At 29.5% G+C, this 15,745-nt stretch overlaps 2 protein-coding genes across 2 annotated transcripts; both read left to right on the top strand.

Annotated features, from left to right (window-relative positions):
* Positions 1-6,003: 6,003 nt before the first annotated feature.
* LOC106757998 (2-Cys peroxiredoxin BAS1, chloroplastic-like) lies at positions 6,004-8,555 on the top strand. The gene is made up of 7 exons (NM_001317288.1): positions 6,004-6,195; positions 6,792-6,866; positions 6,940-7,021; positions 7,099-7,178; positions 7,876-8,001; positions 8,186-8,299; positions 8,439-8,555. The coding sequence occupies exons 1-7, from the start codon at positions 6,004-6,006 to the stop codon at positions 8,553-8,555; spliced, it is 786 nt and encodes a 261-aa protein (NP_001304217.1).
* Positions 8,556-12,299: 3,744 nt separating this feature from the next.
* On the top strand, positions 12,300-15,100 carry LOC106756740 (2-Cys peroxiredoxin BAS1, chloroplastic). The gene is made up of 7 exons (XM_014639294.2): positions 12,300-12,557; positions 13,149-13,223; positions 13,297-13,378; positions 13,455-13,534; positions 14,202-14,327; positions 14,536-14,649; positions 14,789-15,100. The coding sequence occupies exons 1-7, from the start codon at positions 12,369-12,371 to the stop codon at positions 14,903-14,905; spliced, it is 783 nt and encodes a 260-aa protein (XP_014494780.1). The 5' UTR covers positions 12,300-12,368; the 3' UTR covers positions 14,906-15,100.
* The last annotated feature ends 645 nt before the right edge of the window (positions 15,101-15,745 follow it).

Here is a 15,745-nt window from a genome sequence, read left to right on the forward strand (position 1 = left end):
AAAAAAAAAATATATTCAACAACTAAAATAAGATTGAATCAAACTTATTTAAGAAAATATATTCAAATTTAAGTCATGTAGATGCTCCGTTAATTGAGCCATGTAAATGCTCCATTAATGTAGAGAGAGAAAGAAAAAGATTATTAAGGATAGTGGGGGAGGTGTAGGGTATTTTTGGAATAAAAGATAATAGTGGGGAGGTGTGGAATATTTTTGAAATAAATTAAATTAATGGAAGGTCCCACTTGAGGAGGTGTAGGGAGCAACACCCTATTATATAAGGCATAAGTTTAACAAATATCTTGTTTCTTTGTGTAAACATTATAGTGATATTATATATTAACTTATAATATTGCAAAATTATTAATTTGAACGACACATGATGTTACTAATATGAATAGTACTGATTTTTAATTAAAAAATACCAAAGTAATAACTTAAAGATAAATCATCAGTAAATAACTTGGGTTTTAAAGTTCATTAACAACTTCAATTCATTACGATTCAGCACAATTTCATTTCCTTATATTAATATAGTTTTTGTCAAGAAAGAGGGAGACCATAAGATGAATCAGAAAAAAAAATATATTTTATTTAAATAAATAGAAGATAACTTAATTTTTTAATTATTCTTGTTACAGTCACATATAACTAAAGTAATTTTTTTAACAAAAATACATACTCTCATATCCGAGATATCTTGAATCTAAAAGGTTAGTGTGTTGTAATGAGACCAAGATCTCATAAGTCAAGATGACATTATCTTGACATGAACATTTCGACTGAAACAATAATGCACATCTAGATTATGTAGGTTTTCCAAAATAAGATTAGCCAATCAAAAATTAAGAGAATAAACCAGATTACCAAAACACTAACCTATTTAAGTAAAAATTTACATAAAATACTAAAAATAATATTGATGTAATTCTTTTAATATTTATTACTAGGTATATACCTAACTTCAGTGTTAGATGTTTACAAATACGTTGAACATTTGGAAGCTATTCAAATAGGACATCTCGGTCTTAATAGTAAAGTAGTGTGATACATTTGAGATTGGTAAAGAAAAATCAAGAAATATTTATTGTGAACAAGTTGGGAGTTTATTAAAAAGAAAAAAATTGTCTAAATATTATAACATCTACTACTCGCAAAAATAATAGTGTCAAAAACTATGTCAAACATGTAATATAAAGCCATTTTTAGGAAAATACTAATTTTACTTTAATGATTAAATATGTACTATTTTATTGTTCACAAAAGTTGGAAAATAAATTGTCGGGATATTTAGATTAAAAATTTGATAAAGATCTTTATAGACGTTGAGGTAGATGAAGTGGTCCAGTGTTTGCCAAAGCCACACAATTTCTATAATAGAGACTTCTCATGGAAATAATACAATACAAATCAGAGACAATTCAATTATGGTTTTCAATGTGTTTGGCAGGTGTTATGTTATGTGTGTGATTTTATATTCGTGTTATTTAAGATAAGTCTCATGAGTTGGACTACTAACTACTTCCATCAATCTATTTAATTAATTTAATTTAATTTATTATTTAACTTGATTACTAAAAATTATGTTAGATTTGACGTTTATTTTTTAAAATATGAAATAAGTTACGTATTTATAGTTACTCTCTTTAAATTGTTCTTTGTTTCATTAAAAAAAAAACAGAGAGTAGGTTTTAAAAGCAATTTCAAGTACAAGTTTTTTTTTTCCTTTAAATTAAACTATAATACTCCACTTCTACTATAACTTAGCATACTTTGTAAGTGTAACATTCTGGTAAAGGCTAAGTACGTTTAACTATGGAGTTCTTATGGGATAGGTTACCGAAAAGTAAATGCATTTGTTGATCCTTCAACAGTATAGTCCCATACTTATACAATCTCTAGATCTCTCTCATTCCGGTATATGTTCGATTCGTCCATGTGTCCCTTTCACTGGAAGTCTGCCAGGAGCCGCTCCTTGTCCGTACCTCTTGCACCAGCAATCACTCCCCGCTCTCGTTAGTGCTCGGATGTCACACTAAGAATTGATAAATAAAATTTTTAAGTTAATTTATGATTGATATAATTTAAGATTATCACCTTTGTATATTCAAGTTCCACACCACATCTCATATTTCGTGTCCAAACTCATAGTTCTCCTTGAGGGAAACTTTTGTAGTCTACACTTTCCTTGTTTTTGGGTGGTTGGCATGGCACAAAGCTTCAATCTTTCCATTGCATTGCTTTTGATTGAAACAACAATAGTGTTGGACATTCTTTGTTACTACTTTGGTAACTACGCTGATTACTTCAAGGAAGAAACCATTGCTAAAGCTTTGTATTCCATAATGCTTCCAATGTGGTGCTGGTGAATACTTTTGTCATATGAAGGAGAAGGAGACGAGAGCAAGAAAGGCGAAAGAAGAAAATGAAGGTTAGAGATTTGGAAACCTTGTGTTGAAAAAAAATTAAAATAAAATAAGAAGATACTTTTTATACTAATTATAATTAGAACCAGGATAATTTTTCTTTATTACAAAAAAATCATTGTGTCTACTTTCTATACCAGTTATAATTATAATAAGTATAAATTTTTTTCTTATTTATTATAAAGATGTCACCACATTCAATTTTTATATTGATTATAATTAAAAATGGTATAATTTATTATTATTATTATTATTACAATAATGTCATCATGTATCCTTTCTGTACCAGTTATAACTAGAATCAACATATTATTTATTTATTTATTAGTAAAATATCATTGTGTTCATTTTCAATACTTGTTATAACTACAACTGATATAAAAAGTGTTATTACACTTACAATTATGTCATTACACCACATTTTATACCTAATGGATTATAATTGGTATAAATAGTAGGTGTAAAATGTGTTTTTTTGCAGTGATGAAGTTAAGTTCTTTCTTTGATAGTATCTCGACTACCATGTGTACAATAAGTGATTCTTTTGACAATAATAACTTTTTAGTAAAACACGCATGACAAAGAGTTGTTGGTTGCTTTACCATTTTGGATTTATATATCTATGAGCATGGGTAATGGATTACACTTTTGTTTGGTCAAATTCTTGTCATTGTAATTTGTTGTTGTTGCTTTTCACTTTCTATGAAGCTGGAATATTATTGTTACTTTGATTTTGTTCCATACTTGTGTAGTTGATGGAGTTGAAGGGTTTAATGTTGGGATGAGATTATGAAGACTTGGTTAAAGAATGATGTGTAAGCTCCTCAAACGCTATTGTAGATGTTGTGTTTCCCAGTTGCTTGATTAGTATTTTTGTTGCTTTGATGTGTAACTTCCTTTGATGGTGTACATGCACATCATGGTTTGAGGTTTAAGATTGCCAAATGTTCTCATGAGAGGTAAGTTCAACATAAAACATGAATGATTATTTAATTAGGTTATTGTATGAATGACATATTTATGTTAACAACCATAAATGATATTTCGATAAAATGGTCACATTATTATATCATGCACCACGTGACTAATTGAAAAATTAATGACATATCTCCTACGTACAATTTTCTCGTTATATGTTTTTCGGGTGGAGCGAACTTTTTTATTTAGATACATATTACTAAATGCTAGTCAAATTGGTTTAATGAAAAATCTCCATGATAAACAATAACGTAATGAAAATAAAAACCTCTGAATTAATTAAATTCATTTATTCAATTCTCGAAACAACAAAATGAGTTTCTTATACTATTTTTAGAATTGTTATATCTATACGATTTAACAAATTCTCTACTAAAATAGAAAAAAAAAAGCATAATAATTTGTGTTCATCGTGTACAATTCAAAGTTATAATCAAGATACTAAAAAATGTTCAACCAAAGATGAATAGTGAAATATGATTTTATTTTGATTAAGTCGATATTCTATTTTTATACAAGAGACCACAAATTACAAGAAGGTGTAATATTAAAATTTTTGTTTACGTATTGAATGAAATATAATGTAATTGTGAGAAATTTTAAAAACTTCATCTACCATGTTGACACAATCTTGTTATATACAAATGTATTCACTGATAATATAACGTCTTCATCGATCTTTTATATATATATATATATATATATATATATATATATATATATATATATATATATATATATATATATATATATATATATATAATATTATGCTTTGTTCAAGAATTGAGGCATATAGATTATTAACTGATATACAAGAAGCATAAGTTTGTCTCAAACCTAAATAAATTCAAATTGGAATCCATTTGAGATTTTTTTAAATAGAAACATACAAAGTGACCCTTCTACTGTCACATACCTAACATTTAGGGATGAAAAAGAAATTCGTGCTCGCGGGTACTCGCAGATTAAATCTGTTGTGGATAGTTGGTACCCGCAGGTAATAGGTATTCGCGGGTAATAGGTACATGTGGATAGTAGGTAGTGGGTTTTTTAATATCTGTTTTTTATTGGGTCAGATTCGGGTTTTGTATTATCCGTACCTATGTGGGTACTCGTTACCCGCTTAGAAGTTAAAATTACATCTTTGTCCTTAGTTTCCTATGCATAAGTTCCCTTTTTCTCTCTCTATTCTCCTCTTATGTAGCACTCTTTCTTCCTCCCACCATTCTCCTTTTATTTTACTTTTCTCATTAACTTCCCTTCCACCTATCACATTTTTTCTTTCCTCCCTTTCATTAAATGTTGCGGTCCACACTAAAAATACGTTTTATTATTTTTTTATTCTTTTCTCTTCTTTAATGACTCCCACACTCATTGTAAGTACCTTTAATTTAAAATATAAAACATTTCATTTTTTTTTCAATTTATTTTAGATTATTTCATTTAAAAACTTATAGAGTATTTTTTTTAGATATTTGTGAATTGAAAACGGGTATCCAACGGGTACCCGCAGGTTTTAAAATATCCGCGGATATTTTTTAAACAGGTACCCGATGGGTAACGAGTCGGGTAACAGATACATTTTCATCTGACAGATCAGATTGTAGATAAACACTATTCGTATCTGATCCGACTCGTTGCCACCTCTACTAATACCTAATCACATATAATAGGAAGAATTATTGACTTTAAGAGTCAACTTCAAATAACTAGATAATTAATGTATTACACGTCATGTTTGTATTATTTTGCGTTCCAAACCTTTTTTTCTCTTTACAGTGATATTTTTACACCATAATTCTTTTTACATCCATTCGTTACAATTTTTAATTTTATTTCTTTTCTTTAAAAATGTAAAATTAACTTTTGTTAAGATAATTTTATTCTTATAAAATTGTCAAAGTCAAAGAGTATCAAATATTTTTTTTCTTACTTTTGATACATTATTTATTGATCCTTATAAAAGAAATTATAAATTTTGAAAATGGTTTAATGCATTTAATGACATCAATTCCATAAATAGTAATACGTTGATCAAGATTTCATCAGTAAAATTTTTCTTAATTTCAAAGAAAACACAATAAGTTACTTAAATGATTTTTTATAATAAATTTTATTTTTTTCAAGTTTTGACACGTGCTATGCAAAATAATTATAGACATAGAATGAACACTGTTAAATTTGTTGTCATGAATACTAGTTTGGGTCCAAAAATAATTTTTTTAAATTTATTCACACACACTTCATGTAGCAATTAATGTTCAAATAAATTAAGTTGTTCATATAGCATATAATTATAATCTCTTCATTATTATTTAATATTGGAGAAAGAAAACATATATTCATTTATATTAAGCTTTTCATATAATCATATTTCCTTTATTTATTTATTTTTAAATATTTAAATAAATATAAACCCGAGTAAGAACATAGTATTTAATTAAATTGAAAGATAAAGAAGGCAGTAAAAATATGATGGGCAGCGGGTAGGTGGGAGTAGCATATAAAATGAATCTGATTTGGTAGGTCATTATTGGATAGATACTGCGTTCTCCGTCGTCCATTCTTTTCTATCTTACCTTCTCTGCCTCACTCTCCCATGGCTTCCTCCGCTCCTTCTGCTTCTCTCATCTCCTCAAACCCTAACATTCTCTTCTCTCCCAAATTCCCTTCTTCTTCTTCCTTTTCTTCCCTCTCCTTCCCCAATTCCTCCAATTCCATTTTCAAACCTTTACGCACTTCTCTTAATCCCTCATCTCCCGCTCTCAAACCCCTCGTTGCCAGGGCTTCGGTACTTCTTTTCGCCTTCCACTTACTCTCCTCCCCCCCACAAATTCTTACATTGCGCTGCAATAATTTCCTCATTTTTTTATCTTTCTGTTGATTTTACTGTTACCTGCTTGTTTTGTTGTTGCCATTTATTTTTTTTTGCATTTTTCTTGTTGGCATTTTTCATTTTCAACTCTCTAGTTTGGGGTCCTAGCTAGTTTCGCTCACCTTCGAATTTTATACACCTTTGTGACTGAACTGTGTAGTCGGTGATTTTGAAGGTTATGTTTCTGCATCTGCATTTCTGATCATATTAGTTCATAGATATGTTACATGTAGTCCAGTGTACACAAATTCAGTGTAATTCGTAATTACTCGAACAATGTTTTAGAATAATATGGTAATTCTACACTCTTCCTCCTTCGAGGTTGTGAGTTTTGTACTGGAATTTGTGTTCGTGTGTGGGATAATCTTTTTCTGCAAACCATGACAGCTAACCATGACAGCTGTAACTTCCTTGATGAAGCTGAAAACTCAAAGTTTTTTAGTGTGTAACATTTCTCTGGTCTGACGTTTGGAGCAATTTATTTATCCTTTTTTCTTTGCTTATTTTGAAAGAGTGAACTTCCATTAGTTGGGAACACAGCACCGGATTTTGAAGCAGAGGCTGTTTTTGATCAAGAGTTCATCAAGGTATTTATGATACAATGCTGATTGGTAAATTTTGTGATTACAAATTATGTTGAATAAAACACTGTCTTGTCAGGTCAAACTATCTGAATATATTGGGAAAAAATATGTTATCCTCTTTTTCTACCCATTGGATTTCACATTCGTTTGCCCGACAGGTTAGTAGACTTCCGATTGAGATTGTTGTGGATCCTGTGTTTTCTTCTGTTTTAACTGTAATATTACCTGTGTACAGAAATCACCGCCTTCAGTGACCGGCATGCAGAGTTTGAGGAACTAAACACAGAGATTTTGGGTGTTTCAGTTGACAGTGTGGTGAGTTTGTTTAGACCCCTTTTTTAACTATTTCGTCAGATTCTAGCTGTTGTATAATTGTTTCCCGTACTTTTTCCAAGGCATTGTCTGATCCATGTAACTGACGGTACCAATTGGGGAAAAAAACTTTGTTGTTATACTTTTCTCAATTCTTGAAATGACTTGCTTCTTGGCTCTATACAAGCTGTTGAGGAAATGAAAGGTGTGCGATGACATGGCCCACTTGCCACATAGTTCAAGGTTGTAATGATTTATCAGTCAGGAAGAAGCTATGATATGACTGAGTTGTTAGCATAGCTGGCAAAATTGTATGAATTCTGCATTTTTATTTTCTACGAAACTTAGTGCAAAGAATTAGGACGTGTAGGAGAAAACTGTAGGAGGAAATTACTTCATAGATAATGAAAAGTCAAATCTTGGACAATGAGTCATTCGAACCATGATAATTAAAATGTATTTTTCTTTACCTACAGATGTAATGTTATTCTCAATATTTGTGAAGGATGTGTGACATTGTGGAGTGGGACACAATATTCCCACTTGTTCACGAGGCATGCCCAAGAAAACAGACAGCTTTTATATGCTGTGATCTATTACTATTCCTTTTTTAAATGCACAATTATCTTTTTGTAGCCTTATCTATAGGCACTTCTTAAGTTTGCTTCTTCTTGATTAGTGATGCTGTTTATCATTGCAGTTTTCACACCTTGCATGGGTTCAAACTGATAGAAAGTCGGGTGGTCTTGGCGACTTGAAGTATCCTTTGATTTCTGATGTCACCAAATCCATCTCGAAATCTTATGGTGTTCTCATTCCCGATCAGGTATTTTTAAATGATGGATCTTCATCTTACCTGAATGTATTGTGTGCTCTAGTTTCAAATTGGATGCTGTCTACCTTTAGCTTTTTATGTCAAGTGTTGAAATGTTGGCTGTGAAACTATTGCTTTTTTCATTAAACCTTTTTAGCACTTTTCACAACAATTCTAATTTTTTCCAATGATTTAGGGGATTGCATTGAGAGGATTGTTCATTATTGACAAGGAAGGGGTTATTCAGCATTCTACCATTAACAACCTGGCCATTGGTAGAAGTGTTGATGAGACAAAGAGAACACTCCAGGTAATTATTTATACGACAAATCAGGACAAGACCAGGATTGACAATATTTTAGTGTATCTCCAACTTTTTATTTGTTTGTTCCACACATCTGTCATTTATATAAAGTCTTTGCATCCATTTATTTGCATTGGTCTTGCAGGCCTTGCAGTATGTGCAGGAGAACCCAGATGAAGTTTGCCCAGCTGGGTGGAAGCCTGGTGAGAAGTCCATGAAACCAGACCCTAAACTTAGCAAAGAGTACTTCTCTGCTATTTAGGGAGCATGATAGTTAAAGACTATCAATTGCTCATCTGTATCAATCAATGGTAATCTGTATTATGCAACACAAGTTTATAAAGTTTTGATGGACAGGGTCTGTTTCATGATTATATAAAGGCATACAATTCAATGATTTTATTATGTATCAATTTTGACCATTACGTCGGTTTATGATGTATGGAGCAAAAAGTGTCATGATTTTGTTGTCTTTATTATGGGATTTCCCCGTTCAAAAGTATGAATCTTCCATTCAACGGGATGGCTTTATTTGGCATGAGTATTCCTTCGAATGGTTAAGTTTATTATGGTTTTGAAATCAATTTCTAAAGATCACTATATCATAATTTTCTTTTAAGTGGAACACTTCTTACTTCTATTTTATATAGTTGTAATAATATGTTAGTTATCATATTTCGCATTATAATTACATGTGCTCTATAGTAAGTGTTATGTTATTCTAATAATATCAGAATAAGGGTTGGAGATAAAGCATATTGAAATTCAATTACTCAACATCAGTTGGTTGTATCATTATATTTTTGTTTTTACTGGCCATTTAACCTTAACACCTTTCTTCCTTTTATATATATATATATATATATATATATATATATATATTATCTGTAATGACTTGCTTTTGAAATTGTGGTAGGACATTAGTCCAAACTTTCTATTTACGTTTGTAAATAAATGTTGAGCCGCGAGCATTATATTTTATTTATTTTTCATACTCTATCACATAAGGTAAGTTTTATGTGCTGAATATTTCAAATACGAAAAGTATATTTTATTAAGATAATTTAATAATATATTCTACCTTTTATGCACCATTTTTTTTTTAAAACTAAAAAGAATGAGTGTTACTAATAGAGAACAAAATGACATACATCCCAAAATTAAAATCACAACAAAGATTTCTTTACTGTATTATTTATATTTTCATGGCTTGGAAGTTGTCTTATAAAAATGAGAAAGATGATTGTATATAACTAAATTGATCCATAACCTATTTATATTTTGGGTTGAAAGTTGCGACTTAATCTCTTATATATATACTTTGTTTACGATTCATTGGTGTCGAATTTTCTCGGTATTTTTTTTTTTAAATCTTAATAGTATCAGAATTTGGTTCATCTCGTAATTACTCAAACGAGTAATAAAGAGTAGACAAGAATTGTCAATTTCCTATTTAAAGAAAATGTATCACATAATCGTACAAAGGAATGAATACCTTGAGATACTAGGATTTGACAAAGAGGTATTATGATATAAAGATATTCACACTTAAGAAAAAAATTGTAAAAATTTAAAAAATTTAAGTCTTACATTCGATAAATAAAATAAATAAGATAACTAATATATAAATAAAATTATTCATAAATTTATTGTTTAATTTTTTTTCAAAAAGTTCTTATATAAACTTATTGATCGCTCCTGCCGAATTTCTCCATTATCCTTCGTCAAAAATCTTAACAATAATAAAATTCAATCAGATTCTACTTTAAGTAAATGTTTTCTCTCGTGTCTCAATTTTCTTATATCGTGTACATGACACAAAGTTATTGTATGAGAAATTTGAATTGATTATATAAATATTTGGTAGTTTATAAGTATTCTTAAAATAAGTTAAGATCTTCTTAACTTAGAATGTGAAACTTTTGAAAAGAAGTAAATAGAGTTAATACGAGTTAATATATTTATTTTAATAAAAATGGTTTTTACTTGTAGGTGTAAGTCAAAAATAGAAGAATTCAGTAAATATTCATAGTAGATATAGAGAGAAGTTTGTAATTCTTTTATACGTTGGATTGATGTATATAAATAAATGGTTTGGTTAATGATATACATATGTGGAAGTTAAAAATACCACAATATTATATTATTAAATTGAATGTTTTGGTATGTGAAGTGAAGATATATATACATTGGTAATAGACTTGATGTAATAAATTGGAAATTAGATTTGTGAGATTCAATTATTGGTTTGGTGTTGCTATTGAAATATAAATTGATGGATTTGATAAGTTAGGAAAATTATGAACGAATTAATATGTGAGTTTAGTTTAGAATTTGAGTTGGAAATGATATCATATGCAAAAACAATTCATGTTGAATTGATTAATACTCATAAGCTGAATTTTATTGCATTCTATATACTTTTTTGGTTGTGGATTTAAGTTTTGTGATATTTTTACTTGAGTAAAAATGTGAATGAGATAAGTTTTCGCTTTTACTATGATTTTTGTTTAAATGAAAATTAAATTAAGATAAGTTTCTTTTTCTTTTTATTATTTTCACTTAAAGGATATTCATACTGTTAATTTATATACAAATTAATAATTTATGTTTAAAAAAATGAGAAACGGTATGACTTGTATGTGTAATGTATTTTAGGCTTTACGTAGATAATTTTAAACCGAATATAGATAATTTTGATGGTTCAGAACAAAATATTAAAATATATAATACGAAATGATATGCCAATTTAAAATTGGCAATTTTATTGACATATGTTCTTTAGGTAAATAAATTTCAACCAATATAATTAATTATTAACAATTAATTAATTAAAGTATATTTTTTATATCGGATAATATAATCTATTATTCTAATTAATCGGTTATTTATTAAACTTGTAAATTAAACTCAACCCATATAATAAATTATTAACAATTAATTACTTAAAGTATATATTTTTTGTATCGGATAATATGATCTATTATTTTAATTAATCGGTTATTTATTAACCTGTAAATACTAATTTTAGTGAAGATAATAAATTATTATTTATTAGCTGATTAACATTGGAAAATATATTCTTAATAATAATAAATTATTACATAAAATAAATGTTTATTAAAAGGAAATTTAAATTTAATTCAACTTGAAAATATAATTGTTTACACGGATGTCAATGAACCCGTCTTTTGGTATTATTTGAATCCATTTCTATTTTGAAGAAGAATTTTTGTATCAACTGGGTATGAACGTAAATAAAACTTGGTTTTTTTCATTGGTATGTAGATAAATATGTTTATGTATATATCCATTTCCTTCTTTAAATATCTATTCTTATTTTCATTTTCATCCTTGAATTCAATTTTTAAAATATTAATAATTTTATGTCTTATATTTGAATATTTTTATACTTTTTTAATATTTGAATATTTAATATTTGAATATTTAACTATCAATTTAAGTGTTAAATAACATAAATTTTTCGTAATATACAAAATTTATCTTTCCCATTCTCTTATACTTACTTTTTATTTCATTTGATTTTTTTTACTCAAAACAATTTTTATTATTGTTTGATATTTGAAAATTTTTAATATATTTTTAGGACATTTTTCATCTTATGGTAAATTTAGTTATATATTTATTTTTCTTTATACAATTTTATTTAAAAATGTAAATTATTTTTAAGACATATATTTGATTATTATTAATTTTTTTAATAATTTTATTTATTTATTTTTATCATGTAAAATAATGTTTCAATATTTTTTATGTAATTATTTTTTTTTACTCATTATCATAAGTATAATATAATATTTTAATGATAAATCTTATGAAATCTTGTTTATCATCGTGTAATATATATAATAGTTATGAAAAGAAAAAGTAAATTTTTCTGAGAAAAAAAAATGAAAGTGTAAAATAATAAAAAAAATGTCATGTAAAAGAAAAGAAATTGAATGTAAGAATACCATTTATTTCCTAGGATAAAATGAATCAGAATTGTTAGGTTATTATTGGTCGTCCATTCTTTTCTATCTTAGTTCCTCTGCCTCACACAACTCACTCTCCCATGGCTTCTCTGGCTCCCTCTGCTTCTCTCATATCCTCAAATCCTAACATTCTCTTCTCTCCCAAATTCCCTTCTTCTTCATTTTCTTCTCTCTCCTTCCCCTATTCTTCCAATTCCCTTTTCAAGCCTCTACGCACTTCTCTCAATCCTTCATCTCCCGCTCTCAAAACCTTCGTTGCCAGAGCTTCGGTACTTCTTTTCTCCTTCTCCTTACTCTCCTTTACCTCTCAACACTCTTACATTGCGCTGCAAGAATTTGTTCCTTTTTTATGTTTCTATTGATTTTAATGTTACCTGCTTGTTTGCTTGTTTCCTCGTTGGTCTCTATTTTTCTGCATTTTTCTCTCTTCCCGACTCTCTAGTTTGAGGTCTCACTACTTTCGCTCACCTGCTAATTTTATACACCGTTCTGACTGAACTGTGGACACGTACTACATCGGTGATTGTGAAGGTTCTGTTTCTGTTAGCTGCATTTCTGAACATATCAATTCATAGATATGTTACATGTTGTACAATGTAGCACAAATTCATTGTAATTTCTAATTAGGCGAACAGTGTTTTAAATAATATGGTAATTCTACACTCTTCCTTCTTAAAGGTTGTGAGTTTGTGTATTGGAATTTCTGTTCGTGTGTGGGAGAATCTTTTTCTGCAAATCTTGACTGCTGTAACTTCCTTCATGAAGCTGAAAAATAAAATTCCTTATAGTGTAATATTTCTCTGGCCGGACCTCTGAAACAATTTACTTATTTATTTTTTATTTTTTGCTTATTTTGAAAGAGTGAACTTCCATTGGTTGGGAACGTAGCACCGGACTTTGAAGCAGAGGCTGTTTTTGATCAGGAGTTTATCAAGGTATTTTTGATTCAATACCGATTGGTAAATTTTGTGATTACAAATTACGTTGAATGAAACACTGTGTTGTCAGGTCAAACTATCTGAATATATTGGGAAAAAATATGTTATCTTATTTTTCTACCCATTGGATTTCACATTCGTTTGCCCGACAGGTTAGTAGACTTCCGATCGAGATTGTTGTGGGTGCTGAGTTTTCTTCTTTTTAACTGTAATATTACTTGTGTACAGAAATCACTGCCTTCAGTGATCGGCATGCAGAGTTTGAGGAACTAAATACAGAGATTTTGGGTGTTTCAGTTGACAGTGTGGTGAGTTTGTTTTGACCTTTTTTTTAACTGTTTGGTCAGATTCTAGCTCTTGTATAATTTTTCCCCGTACGTTTTTCTATGACATTTTTAAATTCATTTAAGTGACGGTACCAGTTGGAGAGAAAGACTTTGTTTGTTATTCTTTTCAAATGAGATGCTTCTTGGATGTATACAAGCTACTGAGAAAGTGAAAGGTGTACAATGACTTGGCCCACTTACCATATCTGACAGGAAGAAGCTATGACTGAGAGTTCTTAGCATAATCTGCAAAATTATGAGAATTCGGCAATTTTTTTTTTCTCTGAAACATAATGCAACGAATTAGGACGTATCGGAGAGTATTGTCCGACGAAATTACTTCATAAATAATGGAAAGTCAAATATTGGACAATGAGTTCATTCGAACCTTGATAATTGGAATTTCTTTTTCTTGACTTACAGATGTATTGTTATTCTCAATATTTGTGAAGGATGTGTGACATAGTGGAGTGGGATGCAACATTCCCACTTGTTCATGCGGCATGCCCAAGAAAACAGACAGCTTTATATATTGTGTTCTATTACTCTTTCTTTTTCTAAATGCACAATTATCTTTTTGTAGCCTTATCCATAGGCACTTCTTAAGTTTGCTTCTTCTTGATTAGTAGTGCTGTTGTTATCATTGTAGTTTTCACACCTTGCATGGGTTCAAACTGATAGAAAGTCGGGTGGTCTTGGCGACTTGAATTATCCTTTGATTTCTGATATCACCAAATCCATCTCGAAATCTTTTGGTGTTCTCATTCCCGATCAGGTATTTTTAAATGATGGTTATTCATCTTACCCGAATGTATTGTGTGCTCTAGTTTCAAATTCCTTGGAAAGAATTGTAGGATGCTGTCTAGGTAAATACCTTTAGCTTTTGTGTCAAGTGTTGAAATGTTGGCCGTGAAACTATTGCTTTTTTCATTAAACCTTTTTAGCNCTTTTCACAAAAATTCTAATTGTTTCCAATGATTTAGGGGATTGCATTGAGAGGATTGTTCATTATTGACAAGGAAGGGGTTATTCAGCATTCTACCATTAACAACCTGGCCATTGGTAGAAGTGTTGATGAGACAAAGAGAACNCTCCAGGTAATTATTTATACGACAAATCAGGACAAGACCAGGATTGACAATATTTTAGTGTATCTCCAACTTTTTATTTGTTTCTTNCACACATCTGTCATTTATATTTAGTCTTTGCATCCATTTATGTGCATTGGTCTTGCAGGCCTTGCAGTATGTGCAGGAGAACCCAGATGAAGTTTGCCCAGCTGGGTGGAAGCCTGGTGAGAAGTCCATGAAACCAGACCCTAAACTTAGTAAAGAGTACTTCTCTGCTATTTAGGGAGGAGGATAGTTAAAGACTATCAATTGCTTATCTATATCGATTAATGATGTAAAAGGAATTTTTGTTTTGCAACGCAAATTTATGAAGTTTTGATTGACAGGATCTACTTCATGCTTATATAAATGATTGTGCGGTTCGATGATTTTAAGAAATTATGTATCAATTTTTATCATTACGGCGGCTTTTGATGCATTTACAATTTATATATAAGCCGCTTTTATTTATGATGGAGAAAAGAACGGTTTTGGTTCTGTAGTGAAGCAAGGTAGTATGTGTAATAATTAGCTGGATTTATATGAAGACTTGTAACGCCAACAAAAATATCATAAACCACGATCTTGTTAACACTTACGTGTTGGTTTTTGGTTATAAATATACCAGTATTCATATCGAGATCTCCATTTCTTTCTCTGTTATTGTTGACTCCTTAACATGGTAAAGTGGATGCTAAAAGTATTGAGAGAATTCTGATCTTATATAATAATAGAAACTGTATTTTTCACCCATAAGCTTTAGGTTGTTTGGCTCTGTACCAGACTGTAATATACTCACCGCAACGGTAGATAAAAGAGAAAAGAAATGCAATGGAAGAATTCGCATGGGTTTTCATAGACATTAGCAGGTTATCCATGTAATCAGTTTTAATAAAATCAAATTAACTTATTATAATTCAATTCGAAACGATTATAATTCTGAGTAATGACACTGATCTTAGATAAAATGAATGTTTTACTAGGTAACTTTAGTTGTAATGCTTGTATGTCTTTGCCAACTTGCTCCTTTCCAAAGTACCCAAAATTAGCATTCGGTTTTATGAACTGCAGGTATGAAATTTAG

This window comes from Vigna radiata, chromosome 3 (genome assembly GCF_000741045.1).
Source record: "Vigna radiata var. radiata cultivar VC1973A chromosome 3, Vradiata_ver6, whole genome shotgun sequence".
Lineage (NCBI taxonomy): Eukaryota > Viridiplantae > Streptophyta > Magnoliopsida > Fabales > Fabaceae > Vigna > Vigna radiata.

Coding starts and splice junctions, on each gene's coding strand:
- LOC106757998 (NM_001317288.1), top strand. CDS start 6,004: ATGGCTTCCTCCGCTCCTTCTGCTTCTCTCATCTCCTCAAACCCTAAC. Junction 7,022..7,098: donor CACATTCGTTTGCCCGACAG/GTTAGTAGACTT, acceptor ACCTGTGTACAG/AAATCACCGCCTTCAGTGAC. Junction 7,179..7,875: donor GTGTTTCAGTTGACAGTGTG/GTGAGTTTGTTT, acceptor TTATCATTGCAG/TTTTCACACCTTGCATGGGT.